General features: G+C 48.1%; 2 protein-coding genes across 17 annotated transcripts in view; one reads left to right on the forward strand and one right to left on the reverse strand.

Moving 5' to 3' along the window:
• The window catches only part of GDPD4 (glycerophosphodiester phosphodiesterase domain containing 4), a 51,398-nt gene extending 49,602 nt beyond the window's left edge, over positions 1-1,796 (forward strand). For all 9 annotated transcript variants that reach the window (XM_009688294.2, XM_009688291.2, XM_009688293.2 and 6 more), the window contains one exon: positions 617-1,796. In XM_009688294.2, the coding sequence (XP_009686589.1) occupies positions 617-648 (32 nt within the window). In that variant the 3' untranslated portion in view covers positions 649-1,796. The remainder of the gene's footprint in view (positions 1-616) is intronic.
• Positions 1,797-2,849: 1,053 nt separating this feature from the next.
• Positions 2,850-19,537, reverse strand: part of MYO7A (myosin VIIA) — a 109,433-nt gene continuing 92,745 nt past the window's right edge. For all 8 annotated transcript variants that reach the window (XM_068930697.1, XM_068930692.1, XM_068930694.1 and 5 more), the window contains 18 exons: positions 19,252-19,422; positions 18,090-18,207; positions 17,669-17,795; positions 17,377-17,546; positions 17,086-17,276; positions 16,746-16,870; positions 15,751-15,908; positions 14,622-14,775; positions 13,866-14,021; positions 13,549-13,654; positions 12,968-13,081; positions 11,790-11,877; positions 11,281-11,387; positions 9,965-10,150; positions 8,608-8,724; positions 7,397-7,480; positions 6,742-6,861; positions 2,850-5,365 (listed from right to left, as the gene is read on the reverse strand). In XM_068930697.1, the coding sequence (XP_068786798.1) occupies positions 5,276-5,365; positions 6,742-6,861; positions 7,397-7,480; positions 8,608-8,724; positions 9,965-10,150; positions 11,281-11,387; positions 11,790-11,877; positions 12,968-13,081; positions 13,549-13,654; positions 13,866-14,021; positions 14,622-14,775; positions 15,751-15,908; positions 16,746-16,870; positions 17,086-17,276; positions 17,377-17,546; positions 17,669-17,795; positions 18,090-18,207; positions 19,252-19,422 (2,382 nt within the window). In that variant the 3' untranslated portion in view covers positions 2,850-5,275. The remainder of the gene's footprint in view (positions 5,366-6,741; positions 6,862-7,396; positions 7,481-8,607; positions 8,725-9,964; positions 10,151-11,280; positions 11,388-11,789; positions 11,878-12,967; positions 13,082-13,548; positions 13,655-13,865; positions 14,022-14,621; positions 14,776-15,750; positions 15,909-16,745; positions 16,871-17,085; positions 17,277-17,376; positions 17,547-17,668; positions 17,796-18,089; positions 18,208-19,251; positions 19,423-19,537) is intronic.

A 19,537-nucleotide genomic window follows, 5' to 3' on the forward strand; every position in this document is an offset into this window, starting at 1 on the left:
CTGAGATTGTGCAGCAGGAGAGGACAAGGCCAAGGGGGATCTCATTGCTCTCTGCAGCCACCTAATGGGAGGGTATAGAGGAGATGGAGCTAGACTCTTCTTGGAGATGCAAAAATGAACAGATGAGAGAAAACGGTGCAAGTTGTAACATGGGAAAATTCTAACTAGGTAAAAAGGGGGAAAAAAGAAGTCTTCCCCATGAAGGTGGTCAAACACTTGAACAGGGACTCAGACAGGTAGGGAATATCCATCCCTGGAGATATTCAAAGCTCTCTTGGACAAAGCCCTGAGCAGTCTGATCTAATTGGCCCTGCTTCAAGCAAAATTCGGACCAGATACTTCCAGATGTCTCCTCCAACCTGCATTGCTTTGCAGTTCTGTGAAAAGGGAGCCCAGAGGCACCGAGGTCTATGAGGCAGGGTGAATCTGTCTGGGACACCACCATGCTCCAGCTTTTCAGGCTAATGGCTCAGATGGCAGCCTGCCCATAGCAGAGGAGCTGTCATCCAAAGTGACCTGGCCTGAGCTGCGTGCGTTTTTGACCTGACTCTGCTCATGGCTGCTGGCAGAACAGCTGCAAGCGTTTCCATAGCTCACTGTGTGTCCCCTTTTCCAGAGCTCAGTGACATGCCTGCAGTCGTGGCCTGACAGAGGCAGGAAGGAGACAGAGACCTGCTATTTCACTGACTACTGGAGAGCAGAGCCTCCCCGATGCCCCTTCCTGCAGTGGAAATGTCAACCTGCCATCAGCCATCGCACAGGGGTGGGAGATGCAGGACACCAAAATGCAGGCAAAGGCATCGGGGGGAGAGGAGCTGGCCAGGGGATGGGTCCAGAAATGCCTGGTGAAGAGGAGCCATTTGCCTCTGTGACCCTAATGGAGAGGAGCACCGCCCTTGCTGGTCCTGTCTTGTTTTCCTGCTGCTTTCCTTGTAATCCTATGCCTGGCAGGGATCTCCCAGGGTGTAGAGGAACACAGGTGGGGTTGTAGCCATCAAGAAGCTGGGTACTATGACAAGGTGTCATAGTTAAAACCCCTTAGCAGCAGCCACATGAGAACCACCTTTTCCCTCTCAGAGCATTGGTGTCCCACAGGGCAACAATCCTGACAGCCCTCCTGCTACATGTTAACCTTCTGTGCATCTTTATTTTGCACACACTGCAAACATCTGAGCGTCCTCCAGTCCTGCTTGTCCTTGGTTGCCAGTATTTCTCCAGTCAGACTGGCTTCCTGTGCTCCGCACACTCCCTCCCTACTGGCAGGTCCCCTCCAGCCCTGAATGTGCCCCAGCCCCACCATGATGGTCGAGTGCTGCTGCCTGTTTTATCAGGGTTTGCACCTGTACATAACACAGGCAGGGGAAGCCTACCATTAGCCCTACTGGGATAGTGCCTTCTCCTTCTCGGTTGCGAGTGAGGGCATTTCTTTCCAAAGGTGCTGAAGGATGTTTTCATGCCTTGGAGATGTGACCACTGGGACTATAACCAGGAGCACAGCATCTTTCTTCAGGAGGTTTGTGCTCCGTGTGACCTGGTCCCACCAAGTGTCCTGTTTGCTTTTCCCTTGGGAAGATCTTCATACCTGCTCTGCATCCGGGCATTTATTCTGATTTTCCTTACTCCCAGTGGCTGTTGGCACACACGGGGAAGGGGGTCTACGCACAACTCTGCCCTGTTCTGCAAGGGAGATGTGAGCATCTCTCAGGTTTAAGCCATAAACTTCTACTTGAACAGATAGTAAGAAGACATTTTTTGTAACCTGCAATGCTGTTTTAAATACATTTTAACTCTCCTACCATGTTTTGTTCTCATTCCAGCACACTGGGAAAGGGGAAGAAAAAAATTAGTCTTTACTTGAACCAGACCATAGCCATTTGGCATGCGTAAGCCTCATGCATCTGTGTGTTTCTGCCAAATAAACCTATTGCAAGTGAATTCTGATAGGGAAGCATTAGGTTTCAGAGTTAACTGTGCTGAGCGGAGCTGTAGAGAGCTCAAACCTTTGTGAGTTGGCAATTTTGGAGTGTTTATCACTGAGCTAAAACTCGCATATGGACATAAAGTTCTTTTTACCATCAGGGGCTAGAAATGCAAAGAAGGCAGCAGTCTCCTTTGGAAAAGGGTGAAAGGGTTGGCAGATTGGTGTAGAGCACGGGGAAGCATTTATGATGCATAGGGAGATGACGGTGTTAACTTCCTCCCCATGCCCCATGTCCTCTGCAGGTTTGTAGATTTTGTTGGTACCACTCATGTGAAGGCCCTTGGGCAGCAAAAATAGGAAACAGGAGAGTATGTGGAGTGCACCGTGGCTCCCACAGCCTAGGGGAGAGACCTGAATGAAACAGGCCTTTGCTTTTAACACCTATTAGGAAAAGTCCACCACCATGCGCCTTCGTCCACGTGTCTAGCTGCTATTTGGCTGTGATAGCTCTCGCCATGCTCACCTCCCCCATTCTCAGTTGCCTTCTCTGGCAAAGCTACTATTTTTGTTGCTTCTTAGGTAGCAGGATCTAGCAACTCTAAATGTGTGTTCCCACACGCAAACTTTTCACCCAGTACTTCCTACATCCAGGGACTGAGCTCAAAATCGATCATCACAGAGTACCCAGCCCTTGCCTCACAGCATGAGCAATGGCAACTCCCCCATCTCCAGTAGTTTCTACCCAACAAAATAATACATCACTTCATTTCCAGTCCAAATGCTCTGATAATTTGCTCCCTATCACTGGCTACTTTTACCAGGAGTTCCATTCTGCAAGGAGAAATCCTCTTCCCGTTGAGGACCTCAAATTCCTGAGCCCACCCCTCCCCGTGGAGTCACTAACACAAGTGAGCATTGCAGAACAGCCTCCCACAAGCCACTTTATGCTTTTTAATTAGAGTATTTCACTTGGACATATGCTTTCATGTTACATCGTTTGGTATGAATATAAACAGGCCAGCAGACACTAATACACAGACGGTATGACACACAGGCACACGAACACAGAGTCCCAGCACCCTCTGAAACCCCGACGGTTTGGAGTGTGGTGGGGTGCATGGGAGGCCGGAAGAGCTGTGAGTGGAGGGAGGAAGGTGGTGGGAAAAGCTGGCCCAAGACAGCGCTTGAAAACATTGCTACACTGCATCATACTGAGTATGCTGTGGGAGGCAGGAATGCCTGGAGACTAAAGGAGGCTGTGGTAGTGGTGGATGATGTGAGCATGTGTAGCAGGGTGAGATCCCTGGGACAGCTTGACCATTTTATCTGGAGAGGGGAGAGTAGTGTCAGAGATGGGTGGTGGGGGGGCAGCTCATCTCTCCTGTGAGGTCTTGGCCAATGTAACCATACTCCCCTCACCACAACAATTTGGGCAGGGGGAAGGTAGAGGAAGGGGACCTGGCAGCCCTGCTGGCTTGTGGATGTCTCTGCACAGCATCTCATTTGTTGTGGTGGGACAGCTAAGGTCCAGAGTCGCTGTTGTGTCCCAGTCAGATGCTGCTACCCTTGCGCTCTGGCAGGCAGATGCTAATGCTGCCTGGTGTGCCTTTGCGTTTGGGAACCGAGTCCCCCTCATGGCTCTCTGTCCACGGTGAGGTTACGCAAATGGCCTGTTTGTGACTGAGCAAACCAGGAGACGAGCAAGAAACAGCTCAGTGCCAAGGTGAGGACCACTGGAGTGCGATAGGACAGCACACAACACCTGGCAGTACTGACTTTTATGAAAGCAGTCGAGCCTAGCCCAGTTCATGGCATCAAAAGAGCTCTCCCACACCTGCTGAGAGCTGCTCAACATTAGGGACACTGGCACCAAGCCTTGGTGGACATTTCTCATCCTCCCTGAAGCCACATTCCCTGGCGCATGCTCTTTTGAGGATCTGGGTTTCTGAGACGTACCCTGCGCTCCTTCCCCTACATCTCCCCAGTCACATCATAGCTTTAGCTTCATCTCGCCTGGCAGGCCCCATCTCTGCTCTGATGCAGGCTTGTTCGCCAGGTAGAGGACTGGACAACCAGCCAGCAGATTAACACAGCCAGCCAAAGATGGAGAAAAGCCTACTGAAATCAAGGGCCTGACCTCACTGTTAGTGGTTTAGGCTTCAGCTGGGACCAGCAAAGAGCTATCTCATAGAACAACACACACAAAAGCACAACAAATTCATTAGTTGTTTCCAACCCTGATGGTGAAGTCTCTGGATCAGAGCACTTCCCACACGACATGGGCTTGGCCACAGTCTTCCGAGCATGGGGACTTCAGAACTCCTACATACATGTTGAAGCTTGTGGTAAAGATTGTCCCAGGACTAATTGGTCTGGAAAGAAGGGGAAAGAGGAGAGATTTCATCTTCCCAGCTTCACTTCCACTTGAGCCCATGAGTTGGGAAAGATGTGCTTTGCATACATTCAGCCTCTGGCAGTCATGGCTCTGCAGGAGTCCTTGGGCGAGAGACAGTCCTGCAGGTCGCCCTCAGCCTCGAGTCAGCATCCAGATACTGGCATGAAATACAGGATTTTTTTTTTTTTAATATTTTAAAAAATAAATAGAGGAAGAAAAGAAACTTTTAAAATTTGTTCTTTAAATAATTCCAGCATTGCACAGACAGCACTTTAGTATTCTAGTCTGTTCGATCAGTGGTTTGTTTATTCTGATTCCTAGTTTAAATGCACTCCTTCCAGCCAGCTTTTTCTTTCTGTTCTTCTGAAGAACACAATGTATTCTTCTGTAATGTCAAATACAAGAGCTGCAGTGTTCACTGGATCTCTTTCCAGCATAGTCTGGGGCTCTGTCACTTCTCCTCCAACCTGAAATGCCCATAACCTCTCCAAAAGCTGCTAGCACCCCGATAGCTCTCTCTTTATTTAAAAAAAAAACACAAGACAAAACAAAACAAAAAGTCACACGCACATCACACACACACGTACACGCACACACTCCCCTCTTCTTCCCAGAACCTTTGCAATGTCAACCATTTGATTTCAGGCAAATATCCTGCCAAGAGTCTCTTTGCTCAGTCTATGTCTGAGAGCAGTGGTGTCACGTGGAAATCTTTGAGGTTTAAGATGGAGTCGAGGTACAGGGTGGGGAAGGAGGATGGGAGGTCAGAGATAGTCATCTTCGCTGGAAGGGGAGGTGGTACTTGAGCCCTCAAGGTCAGAGTCCAGTGAACTCCCGGATGGTGTTCGGCTCATCTTCCACATCTGGGAGGAAAAGGTTCTTCCCCAACTGCATGGGTATCCCACAAGCCTTAGCTGGTGAATCAGCCCCATGGCCACCTGCCAGTGGCTTCTTGCAGTTCACTTGCTACCCTTTGCACTCCTCTGTTTGCTCATGGCTGTTAGCATCTGGCTGATGTATGAGGTCAAAAGATCATCCATCTTGTAGCCCTGGTGAGGAGGGAGAAGATGTTACCTGCCTTTATAGCAAAACTTATGGTCTCTAGCTCATGCCTCCTGAATGCACAGGCTACCAGTTGTTAACTTGCAAGTTTTCAGGTCTTTTTGACCCTATTCCACCATACTCCTTGGGTGACATGACCCTGCCATCAAGCTCAAGGGCCAAATACAATTTTCTCATGCCGTATGAGATGGAGGAACTCACTATCTCAAGATGCTTTTGAGGCGAAGAACACAGGGAGCTTTGGAAGAGGACTGGATTTTTAAATGGCCAGCAACATCTTGAATGCCCCATATTAATAATAATTAAGCCATCAGGAAATTTTATCTTCCCTGCTTTGGGCTTAAGGCAGTCTAAGCAGGAGAGGTGAGGGTGGGAAGGGATGCAGGATGTTGAGGATCTGACATTGGCTGGCAGTGGACTCAGCGGAGCTTCATCTGCTGTAGAAAAGAGGCTGATGACCAAGGTGAACTTCCTTGCTTTGACTGATGCTAGGGACGAGCTGGGTGGTGGAGCTTGGTAAAAGGGCTCAAGAGCCCTCCTGAGCCCGTGTCTGCTTTAACAGGCTTTCCACTCGAGAACAGGGAGCAGTGTCCCATGCTGCTGGAATGGTAACACCCCGAGCACCTCAGACTCACTCCTGAGTTGGATGATGGACCCAACTGGAGCCCTTATCCACTGAGCAGAGTCATAGTGCGTATGTAGCAGGCTAGTCCAGTGCTACTGCCCTGCAGGCAGCTGCAGGGCTTGTCTGTGACGAGCACTCTGCTGTGGCAAAGCACTGCAGACATAAATGGGAGGGAGAGGTGAGGCCTTAGGTATTCAACAGATATCCTCCCCTCTTGGGAGACTACTGAACTGCCATGCACATTGAAAAGCCTGACCTGCCCCAATCCATCCTCAGCTCTTTTGTCTCATAGCAATTTTAACTAGAGACTGTTTCCCTTTGAAACTAGCCTGTCTAGAAGCAGGCTGCTTTCCTCCGAATGCTGAACTTCTTCCAGATTTGACCCAAAGTCTGACCCACCCCCTACAAACAGATGTTCTAGAGATAACAACAGCACAGTGCTGAAATCCAGAAACAAAAAACCCTTCAGGCTTACTCTAAGAGACCCCTTTTGGCCCAGGAAAGCCCTGAGACACAGTTTGCTGAAAGCAGGGAGAGTGTAATGAGGAAGTGTCATTATATACTGTAATACTTACACTCTTCCCTAGACATCTAATTTTGGCCTACCAAAGTCAGGACTTGGTCCAACCGGGGAGAGCTTTTCTTACGTGCACAGTGCAGAAAATCTGCTCTGCAGTTCTCTGCCCATCCTTTCCAGTTTCTGTTGCCCTATGCCCAATAATCTTGACTGTTCCTTACCAGGGACGTCTCACAGAGCAGCTTGCTTCCCCTCACCAGGTTGCCAATGGTTATATGGAAGTACGTGTTGCCACTGCTCCAGTTGGAAATCTTTGTGAAGGGGTGAGTAATGAGAATATCCTGGAGGGAACAAAAGACTGACACTCAACACACGAGAGCTTGAACTTTCATGAGGGGGTATGGGGTGTGCTCATATCTATGTCTGTTTGCCATCAAAGCAGGCTAAGGCTGTCTACTGAGATGGGTCTGCACCACTGCCTCATGGGATAGGCAGAGTGAGGTGTGAGACTCTGGATCCACCAGCACTTGTGGACGGCAGCTGTACAAGAAAGACCATGTGGCTGACAGAAGTACCTAGTAGGAGCTCATCAGCTCCAGTCATAATGTCTGTGAAAGGATTCAGGACTGTGTGTACTCTCCAGCAACCCGGCCCTTACAGTTGGTTCTCCCAACCCCTCTCCTGTTAAAAAGGGCTGGGATGGCTCTGTAAAATAATAAACCTCTGCCTCCTGAAACTTTTCTGGCTATCCAGCCTTTGTAACTAGGCTTAATGAGAATGTCTGTAGCTCTGAACAACATACCCTGTGGGATGACCTCTGCAAGAGGTTGTGGGGGTGACTGGGGAGCATCTAGTGAAGACCTCAGTCCGGCTTACCTTGTTTTTGGGATCAATGAGGCTGACTCCATGCTTGTTGATGGCAATTAGAAGGATCTCTGGATAATTTGGCTCTGTAGTTTGCTGTGGGAAATGAGATGAAGCAATTATGGGAAGCATCATGCAAAATCAGACTCCTCTTTACTTCCTCAATCCCTGTCTTCTCCTGCCAGCATTCAGTGGCCCATTAACTGCTATCCAGCAGTTTAAAGACAGGCATAGAGCCCATTAAGATATCAGCAATATTCACAGCTGTCTAGTTAAGTACAGATCTCCTACATGCACAATAATCAGGGGGTGGGCTACTGGCAGCATTCAATTCCTTGCTCCTCTTGATGGTCTCCCAAATGAGAAGCTGTTCTGCCATTGGAAAGGAAGAGCAGGGATGGGTTGGCAGATGCCAAACATCTCCTTTTCCCTCCAATCCCTCTATTCAGTGTTCTGCTCCTCCTTGTGCCTCCTGCTGTGGACCTCCAGGCCAAGTGTACACTGCTCTTTGCTCTGCTGATCTTTGCATTCAGTTTTGTTCAGTTTGTTTTCAGGTAATCCCTTCTCCCAGCCCTCTGTCAGCATAGCAGACTCTCCAGTTTGTCTGACTGGTGAGCTAGGGCCCATGGGACAGGGACTCAATTCCTGGTCCTGCTACAGATTTCTTGGTCACTTTTGGTGAAAAAAATCTCAGCGTATGTTCAGATCCCCTACGCCATCTAAGACGGACGTGGACAGCAAACAGGGAGCATAAGTTCAAGGAAATGATCAGCAATTTGAGCGAGATGTTTCCAGGCACTGGAATGCGGTGCCCAAGGCACCTGAACAGACTTCGTGACTACTGGCCATCATTGCCTTTGATGGGAGTCTGAGGTGGTGGCTGTTCTGAGTTTGGCTCTTGGATTGTGCAGAGCTGTCCCTTGAAAAAGCACATTTTCCCCACGCCTCAGCAAAAGAGAAAGTGCTGCAAGGGCAGACCCAGTATAACTGAGACATGTTGATGCTCTAAAATACCTTAGTCTGTGCAAAGCAGGATGGCAGTAAATGGGTCTGTTGGTCTTTTACTGAGGAATGGTCTCACACTCTTTCCCTGCTTCACCAGGGTGACTCCCAGACTGGCCCAGACCCCTAGGAAAACCCTGTATACCTGGAGCCCCCTCCATGATATGGGGCTCCTGTCCTTGGCTCAAAGCTGTCAGGGAAACCACAAGTAAGGTTGGTACCTTCACTTCAAAGAATGCTGATCCAAACGTAGGCCACTTGAAGATAATCTTTAGGAAGGCAAGCTTGGCTTCTTCTCTTGTTTTGCCCGCGTGCTTATTGTAGTATGCCACGATGGACTGCAACAGAGAACACAGCCAAGCTGGAGAGTTTGCACGATGTACGACCGGTGATGCTTGCAGGGAAAGAGCATCATCCCAAAAAGATGGTTTGTCCTCCCGGAAAACGTAAGTGCTTCAGAGTAACTTGGCTGTTTAAAAAGAAACTACCATGCCTTCCCCTGGATGTTCACTAATAAACTGCAGAAACACATCAGGTGTCTATCTGCCCACCAGTGCTAGAGGGGCATCAACCACGAGCATTTGCTGATGAGAAGTTAGCTGTGGGGGTAAAGCTCTGCAAGTTCTTTCTGTGTGCCTAGGAGTCAGGTCTCATCTACTCAGCCCTGTACAGGAGTGTCTGGTATCAAAGCACTGAGCCCTGGAGACAGTCACCTTTAGCACGGTTTAGGGGACATTCAGCCTCAGGGTGGGTGTCTGGGCTCAGTGGGAGGCTGGGTGGTGAGCAGGGAACTGACTAGCCTAGCCACAATGATATACAGATGAGAGAGGGTGATATAAGAAGGTCCAGGGAAATGTATGCTTAACTAAGTACTTAGTCTCCACCATGAGCCTTCCACGAGGTAAAAGGCCTCACTAGCCACATCATTGCAAAAGGAGGGAATAGTTGCTAACCCCAGTATCTCCTTCACAGTGCTTAGCACTGCCCAGGATACAGAAAACAGGTTCAGTTCTTCCCGCTGCACTAATTCCTAGGCTATAGAGTGTTTTCAGGTGGCAAGTTTCTTGGGACAAATAAATATTAATTGGGCCAAGGCAGGAGTCAGTGGCTGGAGAAGCTGTCTGGAAGGAGAGATGTGGGATCTAGTTTCTGCTCCAAAGAATGTATCACAAAAATGCTGACTGGTTACTGGAGCAGGGATGAAACCAAGCTAGGTCCTGCTCTTAGATTAGTTGTGCAAGCAACTCAGTTATAAGGATTATAAGGTTCAGTCCTCCAATTTAAGCAGGAGAAGGGGCTAAAGGACCCTCAGTCCAGAGAAGTCAATAATTTGCTGGTTAGGCACGTGGGAGAGCTCAAGTCCCAGCAAGCAGCACAACTATAACCCACAACAATGTAACAGCATGTACAGGTTCCTCCTCCCATGCTGTTGGGGAGGCTTTGGCTCTGCTAAGGGTCCAGAGGGAGCACTGGTCACTCATTGGGCAGCCCCACTTCGAAGCTGGGTGTCATACAAGTCATCTGAGATGCTGGGCTTCCCCCAGCCAGGCCTGGCATGCCACTACGACTGCTGTTTACCCTTTTCCAGTCATCTGGAGAGAGCTGCCGGATAAGGTCCTGAGGCACCAGCTCCTTCAGGAGCTTGGGGATGCTGGGGAAATAGGACTTGTCATCCTCAAACTTCACCCGGTAGATGAGAGCTGCCAGCTGCAGGACCTCCTCTCGCGTACACTTGTGGTAGCCACGCAGGTACTTTGGTAACTCCTGCATGGGCGACAGAACCATTGACAGATAGAGGGGGATAACCACAGACCCTCATCCTCAGAGACATCCCTGCCTCCCCAGAGAGAAAGGAAGCACCATTCTGTGCCAACACATGCATCTGCTTACTAACTGTTTTATTTTTCTTCTATAGCCTGATGTGCAACATACACCAACCCACCCACAGGGTCTCTATGACTACCCAAGTCCCTCCTTCTCATGGAAAATCTGTATGGAGGGAAGGAGGGGCTGGGGATGTTAAATGGAGTCCAGGGAGTTTGCCAGTCCCTAGCTATGAGGCTCAACCCTCCTAGCAGTCGCGCTAAGTGTGCTTAGCACATAAGCAGCTGCTCAGCTGCGACCAGACTACATGCTTAGAGGTCCCCTCTGCTCTAAAACAGTCTCCTCTTACATGGCACAGGGTGGTCCCTGTGCTAGGCAGAACTATCAGGAGGGAGTGAACCTACAGTCTCAGTTACGTTCCCTTTTTCCAGAAAATGCACCTCCAGTGACGGCCACTTGGAATTGAATAGCCTTTTCTGTGTGTTTTGCAAGTATTTAAATGTATTCTCCCATTACTACATACATACTCCCATTATTCTGAAAATACAAGTGACTAGCAAAGCATTAAGAGGTACCATCGCATTAGGATAATGGTTTTATCCAGATAAGAACTCAACGGGGAGTGTGTGTGTGTGTGTGTGTGTGTGTGTGTGTGTGTGTGTGTGAGCAAGCTTTGGGATAGAAAGGTATCTCTTTCATCCCAGAAGAAACAAGGGTAGAAGCTCTGCAACTTCTTGTCTGGCTGCTGACAGTCCAGCGGGAGTGTCACAACTCATCTCCAAGAACGGAGGAGCTGAAAACCTTCAGGATGCTTCTGAATTCGGCCTCTCTGCTGAATCTACCAGCAGGACACACTCTCTCCCACTTCTTGCTACTCGCCCAAGAACATCTGGCCCAAACGCCACCTGAGTAGATTGCTCTAAAAAGCATGAAGGTTGCTCCTTGCCATGCACACCAACGGTGCCCTTGACAATGCGCTACTTAAGGCAGGTCCACAGATGAAGTAAATCTTTCCATACCATTCCTAGTTCCTCATAAGTCTCCACTGATGTTGCAGGTTCGCAGAGTACCTGGTAATAGTGGAAGATCGAATCTGCCATGGAGTCCTTTCCAGGTGTCGTGTTGGTCCACAGCTTTTTCATGAAGAACACTTGGTAGGTGAGGGAAGGCACTATACCTGTGCACAGGAAGGGGTGAGCAGCCACGTGTGAACAATGCTGGGAGTATCAGGTGGCAACTGACGTCCCGGCAAGCAAGTGGTGGCCTGTGCTCGTCACAGCCTGCAGGGACAGGGGGGCTGGCAAAGCTGCAAGAGGAGCTCAAAACCTCTAGTGTGCCTGGGCCTTGCAGAGAAAAGCACACCTTTCCTTTGCAAAGCCTTAATAAAATGGGAGGAGTGCCTGGCTTCATTTGGCAGCAGAGGTCTTGCAGCTCCTGGGCAGATCATCTCCCATGTGATGTCCCCAGGCCTGTCACAAACACAGCCATGCTGCCAGCCTTGTTTGAAAGGGCTAGAGGGTTCTAGTGGGGATCAGGGCAGGGCTGTGTCTGACTCACAACAGAGAAAAGTCACTATTACCATCTTTTGCTGGTCTTGCTTTCTTTATCCAGTCTGTCAGGTGCCTGACAAAGTCGAAGAAGAAATCTCCCTCGGGCACACTGATGACCTGGGGGCACAGCGCATGGTTAGGAAGGCCGATCATGCAGTGAGAGGCTCTGGCAGGGCTGGCTCTTGCCCTATCTCCTGTAGGTATTGCTCACTGTTTTGTCCCCGTTAGGCTGATGTGTTAAAAACCAACAACATGAGAAAGCCACCTCCAACACCTCATTCTTCCTACAGGTCCTGTGTCTAATTTCATCCGTTATTCCTTATTACAGCTTCCAGTTTAACCAGAGCAAGTCACTTCCCTTCATGATGACTATGTTTATTGTTTTCTTCCAATTACCCTAGGAAGCTCTAAGTATACTTGTTTTTCTAACTTAGTCCATCTTTATAAACCCATCTCAGCAACAACTTGCCTTTTCTACTTCTTCCTGATGGTCCCTATCTCCTTTGCCCAGAATCAATGCAACATCACAGGGACAGCTACCTGATGGGGGCCACGTTGACTTGGCTGCTGCATCTGGCAGTCCCACTGTGCTCTGTTATGGACCTTACAGAGAATTTCCGTAACATTCAACTAATATACAACACAGTGAGCCCTTCGGAAATAAATCTGCCTCTTGCATCACTCAGGATCACCCCAGGAATGCAATGGGCTGCAATTACTATGTGAGATCCTGCACACAGAGAGGTGCTTGTTGGATCTCTAGGTCAGCACGGACACAGCGGGCTGTTACAGTAGCAGCATCAGGTACTAATGCCATCCACTGAAACTAGGAGAGCTTTGCTTGGCTATTCTTGGCACCTCTTGTCATCACTGCCCTCCTGTGGGGCTACAGTCAGTAAGAGCAGGATGCATCTGGCACTCTTGCCTAAACAGATTTGCGTGATCTGCACCAAGATCTACCTCCGACTGACTAGGGTGACTCACGCTCCTGTTTTAAGACCTTTTGGATGACTGCTGAAAGCCACAGCTGCAGGACTGCAGATTCGAGCTATAGCAGGTGGGATCTGACTTAGAAAGGCCACACTGCTTGCAGAGAAATATACCTCACCCGTGAGACATCAGAGAGCCCTGGCTCTGCCAGTCTGCACACTCTGGAAGTGCCATGCAGTGCCTCAGGGCCACCTCCACCTCTGTGTAGGTCACTCACCTTGTCGGAGATTTTGACGAAGAGGCTGAAACCCTCAGAGGACTTTAGGAGCAGCCTGTTGGAGATGTTCTGGCAGAAATCCTTGGCTTTTGTACTGGACTCCACTTCAAATGCCTACAAAGAAAGGAAGAGCCTCACTTCTGCTACTTCAAGGTTAATTTTCACTCTGTGCTCTCTTTGAGGAACCCTAGGCTCAGATGTGTTCAGGGATTTAGGCACCCACCTCCGATGAAATCAGTCACTTTGTGTATAGTGACTCTGGGCATGGGAAAGGACGTTCGCAGAGGTTCAGCAAGGTTGCTTCCATACAATTGTGCTTTGGGATGCTATATTCTGTGCTGGCTTATCCAGGGCTACCTAGATAATGCAAGAGATTTTCCTCATCTAAAAGTTAGGTGTTCTTAGTTCTTGGCTGGTCAGGGTAGAAAAGGATGGGCACTGCTGACACTACACTGGTCCAGAGCCTTCTGGGAAGGCTGATTTTGTTCTGAATCAGAATGAATATTAGCCTGTTTTGTGCTCTTAGTAAGAAAATTGACCAATCTTGACAGGAACTAAAAACTTCCTTCTTCTCCTTTTACCTCATCGGTGTCATCAGGGAAGTAAACTTTGTGGAAAATTTGGGTGGTTTTGTGCTGAATTGCTTCTACTTCTACGAGATGGGGTGGGTACTTCCTGGATCCATTCCTGCAAAACAGGAGATGACAAGCGTCACACCGTCAGCCAACGTCCTCCACCTCATATCCCTTCAGTTCTGATTGGCTGAACGCAGAGAGATGGCGCAACCTTTCAGTGTTCCTCCACCCCCAACCACTGAAACATCTCCTGCTCATAGTCTCTCATACACGTGTGGCCGCTGTGACATGGGCAGGACTAGGTAGGTCTTTTGGTGCCATACCTCAGCGCTTTCTGGAGTCTCTGGATGCAGTCTGCTGCCAAGGGGTGATGCTTCCGGGACTGCAGAAACCTCTGGACATGGGGCAGGAGAATGTTACTTGGAGGAAAAAGGCCAGTACACAACCACAAGAGCTCCCAGCCTTTCTCTTCACTGTACCTAAGTGAGAAGAGACCCCAGGAGGAAAAAAAAATCATTCACTGCATGGACATGGCCATGTGCTTTGGTGTGTTGTCAATGCTGAGAAAGGAGACGCTGACTGGTAGGAGGTACAAAATGATGGGCTAGAGAGGAGGTGGAAAATGGGATGCTCAGGCTGTGCACTCGAGGGATGGGAAGGGCTGCAGTGCAGCCAGGTGGTGCCAAATATAAATGGGCCTTTTAACACCCATCCAGGTGGGAATGTCAGCTCCAGACAGAGGCGAACTGGTTAGATTAGGGATTTGTCAGCACAGGGATGGAGGATAGTCCTGAGACTCTGCTGGACACAAGGCTCATCTGATCCATGGAGAGCTGGTTGGGACGTTAAAATCTAAGCATGCTCGGTGGGTTCAAATGCCAGTCTGTTACAAATGGACAACACAAGAGAGATGGCTCTACCAGCTAGAGATTATAAATACCGCCCCAGCAGCAATGTGCTGAGGAAACTATATGGAAGATGCCAGTGTCTCCCTGCTCCTCAGCACCCCACGTCCAGGAAGGACTGCTTTACTAACAGAAGCTGCTGCATTTAGGCCAAGGAGAATGAATGACCCTTACTTGATGTGGTTGTCTGTGAGCTGCTTGAGGGTCTGGCAGTAGATTTCATCCTTCAGGGGCTCAGCTTTCAAGGCACCTTCAAATATTTGGTCTGTCAGCTCATTGACTGAGCGAGTCCTTTTGGATGGGTAGTCACCCATATACTTCAGCACAGGTAGGAGGCAGGAGTCAAGGATCAGCTAACCGGGAGGCATGGGGAAGCCATTTGGTTGGTTGATGATGTGTTTAAAGAGTTCCTACACATGACTACAGAAGTGCCTGCATTTGGGTGGAGAGGGCACAGTATATGTTAAAGACTTTAACATTATTTGAGGAGACTTTCCAGTGAGCCCTTTATCATGCACCATTTAACTTTCTCAGATCGGAAAGGATTGCTTTGGGGTTGGGATATACAGGCCTAGGAAAGCTCTGTCATTACTAAATTATCTGATTGCACATGGAGCTGCCACTGCAAAGGGCTGGATTTACACCTGTTGTCATTAGGCAGAGGTCTGAAGACACCAGTGGAGCTGCAGTAACGTAAACCAAACAACATCAGGGCCTTCACTGTCATGCTGTATTGTAACTATTCTACATAAGAACAGGTCACAGTTTTCTGAACTGATATGTTGTGACACGGGGAAAGGGGCAGGAAAAAATTAAAAATGTCTTCTTTTTTTTTAGGCCAATCCTTTTAATTTCTCCTCCTATTGTTATTTGCTATTAGGAGGAAATCAGTAGTAGTAGCAATAGTGGTAGCACCAGTAACAGGATTCTAATAATAAAACTATGAAAATTGTAAAATTTGGATCCTAGAGTCAAGCCCCATCAAAAAATAAGTTACTTCCACAAGTTGGATCTATGTTTGCACTCAGGTTGTCTCTCCCATGCTATGTGTTTTCTGCCAAGTAGGGGAAATTCAAGCATCAAACCCTGTCCCCAAGGCCATGTGGACTGGTTTGCATCCCCACTGAAGAGGGCTGCACCCTTTACAGCAGACGCATCTCCAAGCCTGTGTCACACAATCAAAGCCCATTAGAGGGAACACAAGCTTTTCTGTGGGCTTTTTTTCTTGCCCCTAAACAGCCTTCTCAGCCTTTTTCCTGCCACATCTGTTGTCCCAGAGCTCCCCCAGGCAGTGGAAGGATATCAATGAAGGCCATACAGGCTTCCTGAGACAGCTCCTCGCTACCCAGGATCTTCTTCAGCAACGGCTGTTTGATGGGCTCGCGGGTGTAACACCACAGCTTGTCCTTTCCACGGCTCTTGGTAATCATGACCCGGCTCAGGGTGTGCTTGGGTGGTGGCCTGGTGACAAAAGCAAAGCAAAAGAAAAGGTGGTTACAGGGATAAAAGGCAATGGATGTGGCCAGAGCCTCACCTGCAAGGGATGCTCACTGCACCTGGTTAATGAACTGTTGCACTAAATGGGAATTCATAGTTTAGCAAATATCCAGGTCTGATCCTGGCCAAAGATATCCATGTGTATTTTCCTTGGGCTCAAAAATGTCCCTTATGCATCCCCCCCCCCCCCCCCCCAAGTACTGGCACCGGAACAACTTTCTCTTCCCCCTAAAAGCTTCCAAACACAAGAGGAAGGATGATGGAGATGGATGGACAGAGATGTGGGCAGCAATGGTGAAAGAGTATTGCCCAACAGAACAAGCCTAGTGAGGAGAAGACATCCCACAGGATTTGGTCTTCCTCATCAGACTAATTCCCACTAACAGAATGGGAGTGGGAATTTTGGCAAGCTGTATTCAGCAGTGGAGTACACTTAAATCTTCAGAGCTGAGATGAAAACTTTCTCACCTCACTCACCTTCTGCATATACAGTCTGATGCTGTGTATGGGATCACAGGAGAGGAATATCAGACATTTAAGCCCAGCCTCCTGTATAACATCAAATTTTACCCCACTACATCTGAGTCAGTCTGAAGACATCCTTCATAAAATCTTGTCTACAGAAAACGTATAGCTAAAATGCCACATAACAAACTGGAAGCTGCAGGAGTATGAAGTCATGCAACACGATATTTAAAGTCTTTTCTAGTAACCACAAAATTACGTATGTCCCTTATTCTAAACTATCAGGGGATGGACTGCTACCTCCTACATTTTTTGGAGATGGTTAAAAAAAATCACCTGAAATAATCATAGGAAAATTCCTCCAAGGTATACGGCTTCACCCTTTCTTCACTGTCTGAAATTGCCAGCTGGGAGGTTCTGATAACATCTTGTCGTTGGTCAGGGGTCATCGTGACCAGTGCCTGTGGGATAGATAGGTCTCTGTTAACAGATAAATTTGAGATAAACAGATCTTGATGTATCTAGAGGGAGGAAACAGATGCAAAATTAAAAGACTAGTGGTGAGTGAATAAGATTAATCCAAGCAGTTTGGGAAGGCTTTTGACTTCCTTGGGCTTTCTATCGTAACGAGTTGTGTTATCCCTAAGACACTAAGGGACAAGCTAAGACAGCTTACCACAATCTCCAGGGGAGGCATGGTGACTGTAGGCAAGACATAAACCGAATCTGTCGGGAAATCCCCTCTCTGCTTGGTCCGTTCGTTGAACCCATTAGCCCAGCCTGAGTTCATCACATGTTCTCCTGTATCCTGGTCTAGAACTATGAGGTCTCCTTTGAGGAAGCTGAGGAAACCAGATTCTTCTCCCACTGAAGGAAAGACAACCATTAGATTTTTTTTTTCCCCAAAATCCCTTTGGAGTAATTAATCTGTCTACCTGTTTGCCACTGGGCTGGACCATTTACTTACCAGGGTTTGGGTTGTCTTGGAGAGTGACCACGTACTTGGATCTTTTCCTTAGTCCTTCAAGGAAGGTCACCACAAGGTCCCGGATGTCCTCTGCATTGTTGGAGGTGAAAGTGTATTCGTCGCCTTTAATGGTGGCCAGGGTGAAACTCTGCCCTTGCAGCTTTCCCCCTCTAGGATACATTTTCACAGGAGACACAAAGCAGAAAGATAACAGCATCAACAGACAGAGAGGCAAAGCCTGGCAAATGACTGTTTTAAGGTGAGATCACCAGAAAAGCCTGTTCCTCCTTACCTGCTGCTTGACACAGCTGTGATCTCTGGGAAAGAGAGCTCTAAGAGAACCTGCTCCTGTTCATCCACAAAGTACACCCCTGTCCAGTTGACAGCTACAATAACATCATTTTTAGGCAGGCTTGGCCCTGGATTGAAGACAAGACAAGACATACAGTCAGTACATGAAGAGTCTTAAGATGCAGAAGATATGTACCTATCAAATGAGGATGCAAAGGCCAAAAAAATTAGAGTTATCTTAAGTAAGAAAAATAGTGGCAGATTCATAGCTTGAGCCATTCCTAACCAGGATGCACCAAAGAAATAAGTCATCCAAAAAAGACCAGCTACAAGGTCCATGAAATCTCCCCACGTATAAAAAGTCTCTAACTCTCCTTCCTTTGTTGCTGCCTTCACCCCATGGATGTGTTCTACTGACTCACCTGAGAACTTGAAGGCTTCGTAAAATCGAGAAAACAGTAAAGGCCACTTGAAACGTGCAAAATCCACCACCTCTTCCTTGACTTTTTTGGGGTCTGTCCGCTTCTGAGTATAAATTCCCTACAGCCAAATCAAATCAAACCATCGTGAAGCAGAAACCCAGTTACAGCCAGGAAGATAGTAAATAAAAACTAATTCACTGAAACTTAGCCAATTCATGTCATCTGAAGATCTTAATAATCAATTAAGATCTGAAGATCTTAATATTACTTTAGGTCTCAGAATAAGGCTAAGGGCCAAAAGAAGTCTTACAGGAACAAGTTACAAGCTGGACAAAGTCCTGGGAAAATTCTGGCTCTCACTTCAAGGAGTAATTCCACTCCGAGAAGGCTGGGCAACCATCTAGATGGACCAATTTTGGGTGAGATTCATCTCACAGAACTTTAGATTTTCCTAATGAAGGTGACAGTCCCTTTCAGCCCTTAAGCACAGGCATCTAGCTTCATTTAGAACATACTTGGAGGCCTGAGACTTCCACATGTAGCTAATAGGCCTGACTGAGGACCTGCAAGATCCAGGTCAGCATCTATGTTTAAAAAACTGAACGGAGCCCCTGAATCTTGACTGACCATAGTGGGAGGCCAGACACCTAGCAGATGTGGAGACATCTACATTTAGGTCTCAACCTGGAGATGGATCCTGCCTTTAAATGAATGCCAGTCCTCATGCATGAACGATCCACTCTCATGGTGGTAACGAGCTATGGGAGCCATGGGTTCTGACTACGCCGTGGGAGGGTGTCACAAATAGTCTTAGGTACGTCATGGAGGTTTTACACAGTACCTGGCACCACAGGGCCCTGGCATTAAATGGGACAGGAGCCACTACTGTAATACAAACAACAATACCACAGTCCTGTGTACTAGGAACAAAATTCCAGAGACGAGGTTTTGCTTCTCACAATGAATCTCTGCAGGTTGTCTTCATCTGTCAGATCTCTCCTCAAAACCAGTGGTAATGCTGAACATGGCTAGTACAGAATCTGCCCTTTCCCTTTTTTTAGCTTCGGGCAAGGCCAAGAGCTGAGCTTTGGTTGCTGGCATATGTTTAAAAGGCACATGAAGCTACTGAAGCATCCCTTGGCCCTTTCCAGATGATCCCCACCTTTTTATGTGCAGCTATAATGAGCTGAGCCCATTTCTCCACTGTTTTTGAAGCTGTGATCTCCCTATCCGGAACGTAGGATGGAATTAGATTTAGCAGCCTTTCCAGCACCATCTCTGACCCGTAGTCCACGTAGTACTGCTGGGAAGCCAGTTCTGCCAGATCTTCTTCCTGTAGGAGTCAAACAAACCAACTTAATGCAGTCACGAAACCACTCAACTCCAACCTCCATGCCCCATAGCTCAGGTTGCATTTTGTGAAGGCAGGATATATTGCTGCTTCACAT

Source organism: Struthio camelus, chromosome 1 (assembly GCF_040807025.1).
Source record: "Struthio camelus isolate bStrCam1 chromosome 1, bStrCam1.hap1, whole genome shotgun sequence".
NCBI lineage: Eukaryota > Metazoa > Chordata > Aves > Struthioniformes > Struthionidae > Struthio > Struthio camelus.